The 12,535-nt window shown below is 45.0% G+C and overlaps 2 protein-coding genes across 3 annotated transcripts; one reads left to right on the top strand and one right to left on the bottom strand.

The window, feature by feature from the left end:
• Window positions 1-2,565: 2,565 nt before the first annotated feature.
• On the bottom strand, window positions 2,566-10,348 carry LOC138951465 (uncharacterized). Of its 2 annotated transcripts, none has more exons than XR_011451123.1 (2): window positions 3,115-10,348; window positions 2,566-2,886 (listed from the first exon to the last, which is right to left on the bottom strand). XR_011451123.1 is itself a non-coding variant. In XM_070323063.1 (2 exons), exon 2 carries the CDS (start codon window positions 8,111-8,113, stop codon window positions 3,734-3,736), a length of 4,380 nt encoding a protein of 1,459 aa, XP_070179164.1. In that variant the 5' UTR covers window positions 8,114-9,669; window positions 9,898-10,348; the 3' UTR covers window positions 2,566-3,733. The 2 variants fall into 2 exon arrangements, 1 of the variants encoding a protein (XP_070179164.1); XM_070323063.1 differs by having other exon boundaries at window positions 2,566-9,669; window positions 9,898-10,348.
• Window positions 10,338-10,814, top strand: LOC138949906 (piggyBac transposable element-derived protein 4-like). The gene has a single exon (XM_070321690.1). It carries the CDS (start codon window positions 10,338-10,340, stop codon window positions 10,812-10,814), a length of 477 nt encoding a protein of 158 aa, XP_070177791.1.
• Window positions 10,815-12,535: the final 1,721 nt, after the last annotated feature.

The following is a 12,535-nucleotide window of genomic DNA, read 5'->3' as shown; positions in this document are numbered from 1 at the left end:
AGTCAGCTTTTGTCCTCGAAAGGGTCGACGGCAGAACAGCCGATGACGACGAAGCAGACGAATGATGGTCTGGGGACTCGACATGGTTTGCCTCGCTGCCACTGAAGCGCTCAGGAATGGGTCGTTGCGAAATGACCTCGTCACGCGTCTCTGTGTGCGGGCAGTAAGTACAGAGGGGCGACCAGGTCGCGGGGCATCGGCTGTTGATCCTGTTCTCAGAAAACGTGTCGATAGATCGTTGACCGATGAACTTGAAAGGCTCTAGCAACATCTTCCTGCAACCAACATTCCAATAGCCGGGCTCTCCCTTTCTTCTTTAGATAGGACAGGCATCTTCGCTAAAGCACAGCGATCTGCGTCTGTCTCAGCTTCAAATCAACACAAGTTGTGGCCAAAGCAACCGACAGTGGTATTGACAGTAATAAAGGCCAAGGGTTTTGAGTGATGAAACGTTTTACTGAATTAAACGCCATGTGTTATACGCGTCATCTGACATGAGTTTCCCGTGCAGTTTTTTGTTTTTGACGATGTTTAACCTTCGCCGGCACTCGTTATCGACTACACACGGAAGCATTCGTGGGGCCGTGCGGACCCATGCTTCTCAAAGAAGGAAAAATGTGCATATCCTTCCGTGGCACTCGTGGGGCCGTGCGGACCCATGCTTCTCAAAGAAAGAAAAATATGCATATCCTTCCGTGGGGCCGTGCGGACCCATACTCTTAAGCACTGTAATGGAATTTCAGTTTCCAATTAGCTTGTGCACAGAAATCATGTAAACCGAAAGTAGTTTCTGGAGGAAGTAGCTTGGCAACCGAGAGCAGAAGCGGATACTGCGGGAGCTGACGCATCATGGAGAGGCCAAACATCTTTGACGCACTTGTCACCGTCGAAGGGTATCCTGAAGAATTATATGGTGAGTAGAGAGAGAGAGAGAGAGACAGAGAGAGAGAGAGAGACAGAGACAGAGACAGAGAGACAGAGAGAGACAGAGAGAAAGAAACAGCTAGCAAAACAATGAGGGGTGATAGAAAACGTAATGCAAGATGGCGGAGGCTGTGCTTGTGTGTCACTCGTGTGCCTGTTTGTGTGTGCATGCATTATTATGTACACACATATTAGTGTGCTTGTGTGCATGCATACGTGTACAAATGCAGTTCATTGTGTTCGTGTGTGTCGACTTTTATGTGTGCGTACATGGGTGTGCTTGTGTGTGTGTGTGCATGTATGGTGCAGTGGGGGGAGGGGGGGTGGTCAGTGAAGGTGCTGGGGAAGGGGGCATACTTGTGATACAGTGAATGTGTGTGTGTGATTTATATTGCACAGAGTGGATTTAACTGTAGTGCCCCTGATTTTATTTTTTTACAGAGGAACCTGTAGAGACCATTCAGGCAGTCGAAGGCGCTGCAGCAGACGTACCAGACAGTGGCGACGACGAGACAAGCGATGAGGAGTTCCTGCCCCCGTCATCTGACGACGAGTCACCTGATGAAGTGAGTACAGAAGAGGAGTTGGAAGGAGATGAAGAAGAGTGCAGCCCTTCTGAGTTGGAGGATCTCACCACATACACAACGAAAGACGGCACCAAATGGAGGAAAGCTCCTGTGTTGCCATCCACGAAAACCAAAAGCAAGAACATTTTCAAGCCTCCACCTACACAGATACCTGGGACACACCATGTTCACAAACCTTATGACTCTTTCAAACTGTTTGTGTCTGACAAGATGATAACTGATACTGTTCGGTACACAAACATGTTCGGCAGCAGTAAATGGCCAAACATGTGGGTTGCATGCGACTCAGTTGAAATTGAGGCTCTGTTTGGTTTGATGTTGTTTTTAGGGGTCAGAAAACAAAACATGCTTTCAACTAGTGAGGTATGGGACCCCATTGATGGGATCAGTCTTGTCAGAGCATGCATGTCCATAAACAGGTTCAAAACGCTCATGTCTTGTCTGAGATTCGATGATAAATCGACCAGATCAGCAAGGAGAGGGAAAGATACATTCGCCCCATTCAGGGACATGTGGGACCAGTTCAACAACAATCTGAGTAAACACTACATTGCTGGACCCCTGCTTACCATTGATGAGCAGTTGGTCCCCTTTAGGGGCAGATGCAATTTTTTGCAGTACCTGCCGAGCAAACCTGATCGGTATGGCATCAAGATATTCTGGATTGCTGACTCCAGCAATTGTTTCCCTCTCTTTGGCATCCCCTACCTTGGCCGTCCGATTGGCCAGGACTGTCACAATCCGATGGGAGGATTTTCACGTGTCTTTCAAGATTGAATCTCGAATTTTGTTAATGTTGTCTAGGGTATGATTATTTGGCGGCTGTTCGCTTTTATAGTTAGTGATATGCGTGGTTCCTTTTGAACTTAATTGAACGATAGACAGACTCAAAGGTATCGACAGAAAGAATAAACACTGGAAGCAACTGGACGAACACAACTACAATGAGTGAAAAACGGCTTTAATTTTGGTTACTCATCTTCATGCATCGACGTACTCGGCACTACAGGTCAAGGATCAGGTGTGAGAGGTTTGATCTTGCCGAAATGAGCGACTGTAAGTTCTCGGAGTGTTTATACATGGCGTCGGTGATGAAGATGATGTCTTTAAAGTTTAATGTCTTGACGATGAGTTCAACGGTTATGATGATGTCCTTGATGATGTGACGAACGATGTTGAGGATGCCCTTGATGTCTTCGACGATGAGGTGAATGACGATGATGATGCCCTGGATATCTCGGCGATGGGGTGAACGGTGATATCAGTTCTTTAACACGGTTCCATCTCTCTCTCAGTTGGCGTCCGATTCATCTCCAGCTTGCATCTACACGAGCGTCTAACCAGCATCTAAACAGCATCTAAACAGCATCTAAACCTGTCGATCAAAGTGAAAACAACATGTTATCATCAGCTTTATGAGCCTAACATCTATCTAATCATTCTGACCGTTACTTACAAACAATGGAATTTTGGATTTCGTCCAACTGCTTCGCCTTTGAAACACACAAAACAGATGAACGTAGGGATGAAAATGTGCCGCTCTACTTCTGAAATGAAGAACGATATTATTACTTCCCTTTTTCCTACTTTAGCAGTTTCTTACCTGCATAATTCAGGTTTGTGATGAAATATAACTCCCGAGAAAAAAAACTTGAATTGTTCTCCAAAATGGAACGAGAATCAACTGATCTTGGTGAATGGACTCAAAGTAAAACTCTACGCTACGAATATAGGCCTTCGCACGTGTCTCAAAACAATTCAATAAAACAACTCTTCCATACATCTTTTAACGCGAAGTACAAAAGACAAATATCTCAAGTCTTTATTGATAGAAATCATCGTATGAATTTGCAAATCTAATAATCTTTCATACGGTGTAGGCGTAGAGATCTATCATAACCATTTCCAACCTCGTGTTTTCCTCTGTGTCATTCTTCCTTTTTGACGTCACGCTTTTGACGTCATCTCTCTTTACGGCGTTCCGTCTCGCAAGGAAATGACTTAAGGGTGTCACCCATGGAAATAAAATCCAATGTTACTATAATGCGTAACACACGCCCTTGGAAAGGAAGATTTTATATAATCTATGAACATGCATAATAGTTACATTAATATTATATGTGTATAACATTCTACTAATTGTTTCCGTGGATCTATGATCAGAATTCCCTTCACAATCAGGTAGTATCTCTGAGTTGTGACGACCATTGCCATGGTCTCCCTCAGTTCATGGTAGCACGGCTGAGGTAGTCTGCTCCAATGTTGTCTTTGCCGGGAATGATCTTCACGGTGAAGACGTACGGTTGAAGTTGCAATGCCCAGCGCATCAGTCTGGCATTGGTTGGTTTCATCCGCTGTAGATACTGAAGAGGTTGATGGTCCGTCTCCAGTACGAAATGTCTTCCGTAGAGATAACGCTCAAATTTCTGGATTCCCCAGACGGTCGCTAAGCATTCTTTCTCTACGGTGGCATATTTCTGTTCTGTCTCTGACAGCTTCTTGCTGGCATACGCGATCGGCTGCAGACCTTCTCCCTTGTCTTGAAGTAGAACAGCTCCCATTCCTTTGTCTGAAGCATCAGTTCTGAGGATGTATGGGAGTGTATGGTCTGGCATCTGGATGATCGGTTGTTCAGCTAGCTTGGCTTTCAGCGTGTCGAACGCCACCTGACAGGCAGGAGTCCACTTGACCTTTTCCGGTTCTTGCTTTTTGGTCTTGTCTGTCAGTGGTGCTGCGATCGAGGAATACGCCGGGACGTAAATCCTATAAAAACCGGTCAGACCTAAAAAAGCTCTCAGTTCCTTCTTGGTGGTAGGAGGTTGAGCCTTTTGTATCTTGTCGACCTTGTCGTCGACAGGCCATCTCTTCCCTCTTCCGATCTCATGTCCCAGATACTGCAGTTGTTCATAACCGAAGTAGCACTTGGAGGGTTTCGCTGCAAGGTTGGCGTCTTTCAGGGCTTTCAGGACGGCCTTGATCGCTTCAATGTGTTGTTCCCATGTTGCAGTCGCGATCAGGATGTCATCCATGAAATGGTAGACGTCTTTGCGATTGAGAGGACCCAGGAGCTTCCGCATCATCCGGTTGAAAACGCTGCCCGCGGTCTTCAATCCAAATGGCATGTTGATCCACCTCATTTGCCCTAATGAGGTCGTAAACGCTGTCTTGTCTCGGTCTTCCTCTTTGATGGGAATCGCCCAATATCCTTTGGTCAAGTCCAACTTGCTGAAGTATCGTGCATCGGCGAGTTCAGAGAATAGATGTTCCACATCTGTGATTGGTTCAGCGTCGTTCTCGATGACTTTATTTGCTTCTCTGAAATCATTGCAGAAACGCACTGCTTTACCCTGTGCTTTCTTCACGATCACTATCGGAGCGTTGTAGGGTGAAGTGGCTGGTTCGATAACCTTCAAATCCAACATCTCCTTCACTTCACGTTCCACCACGTCCACTAACGCATGAGGTATGGGTCGTGGTTTCACGTACACAGGTCGATCATCAGTCATCTTGATGTTGCAGATTTCTAGAGTCGTAGCTTTTGGTACATCAGTCAACGATGCGCTGAATTCTGTACATGCGTCTCTGACTTCACGTTGTTGTCTTGCCGTCAATGTGTCAGCTACATGTACATCTTTCTCATTCTCGGTACGTTTTGTAGACGGAATGAGTATGCTGGGATCAGGTCCCATGTTGGCGAATATTTCGTCATCTTGTTCTTCCAGATCTTCGACGACTATCGCGCTCTGTTCCACCACTTCTTCTGGAAGTTTCTCTGGTTCAGCGATCATTTCTCGTTCATGGTACTCTCGCAAAAGGTTGATATGATAGACACGAGTTTGGCGACCCACTTTGATCTTGTAATCAAATGAGTTGATCTGCTCCTCGATCACGTATGGTCCCTTCCATGCAAGTTCTAGCTTGTTGTGTTTCGTTGGCAGTAGAAGCAAAACTCTGGTGCCGACAATGAGTTCTCTCTTCTTCGTCTTCTTGTCGTAGAAGTGAGCTTGTCGTATTGCTGACTTGGCGAGATGGTCGCGGGCGATCTTGCACGTTTCTTCAATGCGATTTCGCAGATCAATAACATGTTCAGCCGTCGTGCGTATCTCGTCGTTGCTTTCTTCTTCCGTCCACAGTTGACGCAATACTTGCATTGGTCCACGCACTGTCCGCCCATACAGAAGTTCGAAAGGAGAAAATCCAAGTGAATCTTGGGGAACTTCTCGGTATGCGAACAGTAGTGCTGGCAAGTACTGGTCCCACTTGGTCGGTTGTTCAAAAGTCATCTTCTTGAGCATCGCTTTCAAAGTTCCATTGAAACGTTCTACAACACCATTGCATTGAGGATGCCAAGGTGAAGTGGTCAATCCCTTGATTGCGAGAAGTTGGTTGACTTGAGTCATCAACTCGCTGGTGAACTGCGCTCCGTTGTCGGTCAATACTTCTTCTGGAAGTCCCAATCTTGTCCAGAATGTCCATAGCGCGTCAGCCACGGTTTCTGCCTTTATGTCTTTGAGAGCAACAGCTTCAGGATATCTGGTCGCGAAATCCACCATCACTAGGATATACTGCTTCTTTGTCTCAGACATGGGTTTGATTGGTCCTACTATGTCAACGGCTACACGCTTGAACGGAGTTTCAATCAGAGGCATCTTTCCCAGAGGTACCTTCCTCGTCCGTCCTTTTGGCATAGTACGTTGGCACACGTCACAAGAACTGCAGTAGCGTTTGATGTCACCCACGATCCCCGGCCAAAAAAAATCTTGCCAAATCCGTTCTCTTGATTTCTTCTGTCCGAGATGGCCCGACATCGCCGTATCGTGTCCGGTGGACAATACCTTTGCTCGCATCTTGTGAGGTACTACTACTTGTCGGTGGTCCTTTCCTTGCTTGTCACTGTATTGGCGATATAACACGTCCTTGTCATAGATGAACTGAACTCGCCCTCGAGTTACATTCGTTCGTGCCAACACATGTAATTTCTCAAGGCTTTTGTCGTCTTGCTGTTCTCTCTTTAGATCAGCAACGGTGAAGATCTTTCCTTCCATAGGAAAACTGGGAATTGACGCATTCCCCTCCTCTTCACGTTTTTCTTGTCCTCGGGTAACGGCTGTTGCAGTGGTTTCAGGGATTACGGTCTCACGGACTGGATATACAGGTGTCTCGATTTTCTCCGATCCTACACCCATCGAGTTTCCAATCAACACAGGATGGACAGGATTCTCCATGACGCTAACTTCGGTTTCTCCCACGAAGTACGGCGTGTCCATGTAAACGTGTGCGACCGATAGTTTCTCTTTCACTGATTTCTTCGCCAAAGACGTTTCTTTTGTGCGCGTAGTAATCTTGCTAGCTGGTACTAGTTTGGAATCAACAATCGTAGAGGTGCTTCCGGTGTCGCGGAAAGCAGTGACTACCTGGCCTTCAACCACGATTTGGGACAGTTTGGTGAATTTCTTGTGAACACATTTGTCGCACAGTTGATCATGTGTCGCATTCCCCTCGACGTCATTCTCGTCTTGAAATGCGGCACTGGCTGATTCATCTTTCGGATGCTGGCGACAATCCTTCTTGAAATGGCCCAATTTTCCACATCTGAAACATTTGACGCTGGTTCTGCTTTTATTTCCTTCGTCCTTGTCCTTGTTTGTGGAATTCGTCCCGTGTGCTGCCTTGTGTCCTCTCTCTTCAGGTTTCTTCCCATGTCTACGGTTTTCTTTGGGTCGGTTTTCTTCGTAGAGAGTTACGGTGTCGATCACGTCATCAATGCTGTTTGGTTTTCTATCCTTCACGTACGTGACGAGTTCAGTAGGCATGCTTTCATACACTTGTTCCGTCAGTATGAGGTCTTTGAAATCATCGAAACTTTCTCCGATATTGGACATTTCAACCCAGCGATCGAGGAACAAGGAAATCTGAGTAATGAACTCTTTGTACGAGTCAGCGTTTTCTTTCCGTGTGTTTCTGAATCTTTGTCTGTATGTTTCCGCAGTAATCTGAAATCTTTCCAGCAAAGTCTTTCTGAGCAATGCGTAGTCGCGTGCATCAGCGACTTTCATCTTGGTGTAAGCAGTGCGTGCTTTACCTTTTAGCAGTGCAGACAAACGTACAGACCAAGTGTTAGGGTCCCAGTGTGATGCTTCAGCATGACGTTCAAATTGCAGAAGGAACGCTTCTACATCGTCTTTGTCTTCGAGGAATGGTAACTTCGGTTGGTAGTTATCGGTATCGCGAGGTCTATGATTTCTGTGATTGTTATTGTTCTGATTTCCTTCTTCTTCATCGCCTCCGCGATCGCGTGAGTTTGTTGCGCGAGCTAATTCGACCTGAATCCTCAACTCCTCGAGTCGAGTTTGTTGCTCGCGTTCTTCTCTTTCACGTTCAACACGGTCGGCACGTTCACGTTCACGTTCAGCGTCGGCACGTTCACGTTCAGCAATTTCCGCACGTTCAGCACGTTCACGTGCACGCTCCGCACGCTCACCATTCTCACGCTCACATTCCAGAACAAAATCACGCAACTCAGATCCCTCCAAACCAAGTAACTTCCCTTTATCCATCAAAATCCTCGTCGCTTCCAGGGCTGCATCCACTGAAGTAGCCATCTTACCCGTCTGGCTTTCTACGTCAGTCTCACCACACGCCTTCACTCCAAATTTGAGGACGTGCGAAGTTTCTATATCGGGTACTGTGCATGGAATTTATCTCATCACAGACTATCTCGAACCTACTTCGCATTTATGGAAAAAATCAGTTATTACAAACTGTAACTGAACAATGTTACTGTCAACTCGTAACCATTCGTTCTGTGACCTAGAGTGGTCAATACAACTGCGGCTCGACTCCCAGTATTATCACTCTAGTCTATCACCATACGTAATCCAACGTATATAAAGATCCCACGGTTTCTATCTAGAAAATTTCTTAGAACTAATTGAAGTAGCTAATTTCAACACTAAGAAAGTATCCGTGATCTTCAATATTATGAATAGTTTATTAGCTAGATACTCAGACTCTGTCCATTGAATCTGTCACCACAAATAGTCAAATGACTTTTCCCATGTGCGTGAACGTAAATAAACTAGTTCAAAATGTTTTTGCGAAATATCTCCATTTCGACTTCCTTTTTGTTTCGTTGGTTCTACTTAGAAAGGAATTTGAGCCGTTCCCCAACAGAATGTTGCCAACTAATCCTACCTGCTAGAACTAGATCTACAGGTAGATGAAAGTGATCTAACTTTCACTTTCCAGTTTTGTTTTGTTTTTCCTCGAGAGTTACATTTTGTTTTTACCTTCAGTAAGGTTGTGTTATTTAGTTTACCTTCATTAAGGATGTGATCTACAGTGAGTTTTTACCCATACTACACTATAGTTTCCCTTTAAATAAATACACAAATAAACATATACTAATTACTTAACTAATGAATGATCAATGAATACACACAAACCACACAAGACAATTTCTTCACATGTATCTAAACGAAATAGCCTATCCCGGACGAGGCAACCAATATGTCACAATCCGATGGGAGGATTTTCACGTGTCCGGCTCTTTCAAGATTGAATCTCGAATTTTGTTAATGTTGTCTAGGGTATGATTATTTGGCGGCTGTTCGCTTTTATAGTTAGTGATATGCGTGGTTCCTTTTAACTTAATTGAACGATAGACAGACTCAAAGGTATCGACAGAAAGAATAAACACTGGAAGCAACTGGACGAACACAACTACAATGAGTGAAAAACGGCTTTAATTTTGGTTACTCATCTTCATGCATCGACGTACTCGGCACTACAGGTCAAGGATCAGGTGTGAGAGGTTTGATCTTGCCGAAATGAGCGACTGTAAGTTCTCGGAGTGTTTATACATGGCGTCGGTGATGAAGATGATGTCTTTAAAGTTTAATGTCTTGACGATGAGTTCAACGGTTATGATGATGTCCTTGATGATGTGACGAACGATGTTGAGGATGCCCTTGATGTCTTCGACGATGAGGTGAATGACGATGATGATGCCCTGGATATCTCGGCGATGGGGTGAACGGTGATATCAGTTCTTTAACACGGTTCCATCTCTCTCTCAGTTGGCGTCCGATTCATCTCCAGCTTGCATCTACACGAGCGTCTAACCAGCATCTAAACAGCATCTAAACAGCATCTAAACCTGTCGATCAAAGTGAAAACAACATGTTATCATCAGCTTTATGAGCCTAACATCTATCTAATCATTCTGACCGTTACTTACAAACAATGGAATTTTGGATTTCGTCCAACTGCTTCGCCTTTGAAACACACAAAACAGATGAACGTAGGGATGAAAATGTGCCGCTCTACTTCTGAAATGAAGAACGATATTATTACTTCCCTTTTTCCTACTTTAGCAGTTTCTTACCTGCATAATTCAGGTTTGTGATGAAATATAACTCCCGAGAAAAAAAACTTGAATTGTTCTCCAAAATGGAACGAGAATCAACTGATCTTGGTGAATGGACTCAAAGTAAAACTCTACGCTACGAATATAGGCCTTCGCACGTGTCTCAAAACAATTCAATAAAACAACTCTTCCATACATCTTTTAACGCGAAGTACAAAAGACAAATATCTCAAGTCTTTATTGATAGAAATCATCGTATGAATTTGCAAATCTAATAATCTTTCATACGGTGTAGGCGTAGAGATCTATCATAACCATTTCCAACCTCGTGTTTTCCTCTGTGTCATTCTTCCTTTTTGACGTCACGCTTTTGACGTCATCTCTCTTTACGGCGTTCCGTCTCGCAAGGAAATGACTTAAGGGTGTCACCCATGGAAATAAAATCCAATGTTACTATAATGCGTAACAGGGACCGACAGGTCAATTTGGGACGCAACACTGCCCTGCAGTTGGCGCAGCCCTTTTTCAAGAGTGGTCACAACGTGACATGCGACAACTACTTCACAGACTTTTCTCTGGCTGAAGGCTGTCTCAAGAATGGTCTCACGGTGGTTGGCACAGTGAGAACCAACAAAAGATTCCTGCCTGAGCCATTCAAATCAAAGAAAGGCCTTCCACTGCACGGCAATGAGTTTGCCTATGGCACTACGGCAACCCTGGTAAATTACCAGGGGAAAAGAAACAAAAACACTGTGGTTCTCAGTTCCATGCATGAAAAGGGCGTGGTCGAAGCAGGCGCCCCCAAAAATAAGCCAGAAATAATTCTGTTCTACAATTCGACCAAGGGAGCAGTCGACGCCCTGGACAAGATGGCCCACACATACACCTCGAAAAGAGTGACCAACGTCAAGAGCAGGAAAGGCCAGGCAGGCTGAACCTCGCCCAAGCCATCAGGCACAACTTCTGGATCATTGCCAAGGAGACAGGCAGAACCTGAGCCCAGCACATCTGCTGAAACTACCAGCAAATCGCACAAGAGAGCACGATGTTTGATGTGTTTTTGGAAGGTTGACCGAAAAGTGAAACAGAGATGCCAGAGGTGCAGGTCATTTATCTGTCCAGATCATACGAAAGCTGAATGCACTGCCTGCTTCGATGGACAATAATGTGCCTGTCAGATACTGTTTCTGTATCATGTTTTCGCATTGTCTGTGCCATCTTGCTCTTGACATTGGCTGATCCAGTGTACCACCAGGCCTACAGCACATTTTGTGCCACGTCTACTTCTCTCTCTCATACACACAGCTTCTTCTGCACTTGACCCAAAATGCTATGGATGAAAATAAATGTTTGAAATTTATTGTCATTTTTTTTTAAATATTGTCCGATCAAACACTGCATGTGTGTGTGTGTGTGTGGGGGGTATGTTTGTGTGTGTTGTGTCTGTACTGTGCCTGAATGTCTTTCTCTGCCTGTCTGTCTTGTTCAGTTTGACTGTCTCAGTTTACTGTGACACACACTTCTCTCTCTCTCTCTCTCTCTCTCTCTCTCTCTCTCTCTCTCTCTCTCTCTCTCTCTCTCTCTCTCAGCACGCTCTATACACACACTCCCCCCTCACACACACGCACACACATACACACACGAGGCCTGCATGCCAGCCTAGCTCTACCATCACTGTCAATTTGTGAATTGTTCAGCTTACCATGAGGCTCCCCCACATCGCCAAAAACAACAATGAAATACTGGGAGAAAAAGCTACCCATGTTTGGCGAAATCGCTTTTCAGCTCCTTCAAGGCAAAACTGCCGCTGACACTTGCCTCCGCCATGATGTAACGATGAAAACAGGCCGTTTCCGGTATTTGGAACAATTAAAATATTATGGGTCTGCATGGCCCCACGAGTGCCACGGAAGGGTATACACGCTTTTCCTTCTTTGAGAAGTATGGGTCTGCACGGCCCCACGAGTGCCTCGGAAGGGTATACACGCTTTTCCTTCTTTGAGAAGTATGGGTCCGCACGGACCCACGAATGCTTCCGTGTGTAGTCTAAATTTGACCATTAATTAATTAATTAATTATCACTGAAATTTAATGAGCTTTTAGGAGATGATAGCTTTTTAGGTGTCTGAGGCATTTCTAAAAGCTCATTAAAAAATTCCAACTCGTTTGAGAGATATTTGCAATCAAACACCCTTCTGGGTCCGCACGGACCCACGAGTGCCGGCGAAGGTTAAACCACAGGTGCTTGCTATAACAAGTGCCCCCCGCGGGTTAGGGGGAGTCCCATATTGGTTGGGACGAGAAAGAATTTACCCGATGCTCCCCAGCATGTCGTAAGAGGCGACTAACGGATTTTGTTTCTCCTTTTACCCTTGTATAGAATATAGTCAATTTTTGTAAAGATTTTTAGTCAAGCAGTATGTAAGAAATGTTGTCATTTGTACTGGTAACTTGCATTCTCCCAGTAAGGTAATATATTGTACTACGTTGCAAGCCCCTGGAACAAATTTTTGATTAGTGCTTTTGTGAACAAGAAACAATTGACAAGTGGCTCTATCCCATCTCCCCCCTTCCCTCCGTCGCGATATAACCTTGAACGGTTGAAAACGACGTTAAACTCTTGGGGTCACCACGTGCATCACAATACAATACAATA

This window comes from Littorina saxatilis, linkage group LG16 (genome assembly GCF_037325665.1).
Source record: "Littorina saxatilis isolate snail1 linkage group LG16, US_GU_Lsax_2.0, whole genome shotgun sequence".
In the NCBI taxonomy this organism is placed as follows: Eukaryota; Metazoa; Mollusca; class Gastropoda; order Littorinimorpha; family Littorinidae; genus Littorina; species Littorina saxatilis.
This window is presented reverse-complemented; position numbering and strand designations above follow the sequence as displayed.

Coding starts and splice junctions, on each gene's coding strand:
- LOC138951465 (XM_070323063.1), bottom strand. CDS start 8,113: ATGGCTACTTCAGTGGATGCAGCCCTGGAAGCGACGAGGATTTTGATG.
- LOC138949906 (XM_070321690.1), top strand. CDS start 10,338: ATGCGTAACAGGGACCGACAGGTCAATTTGGGACGCAACACTGCCCTG.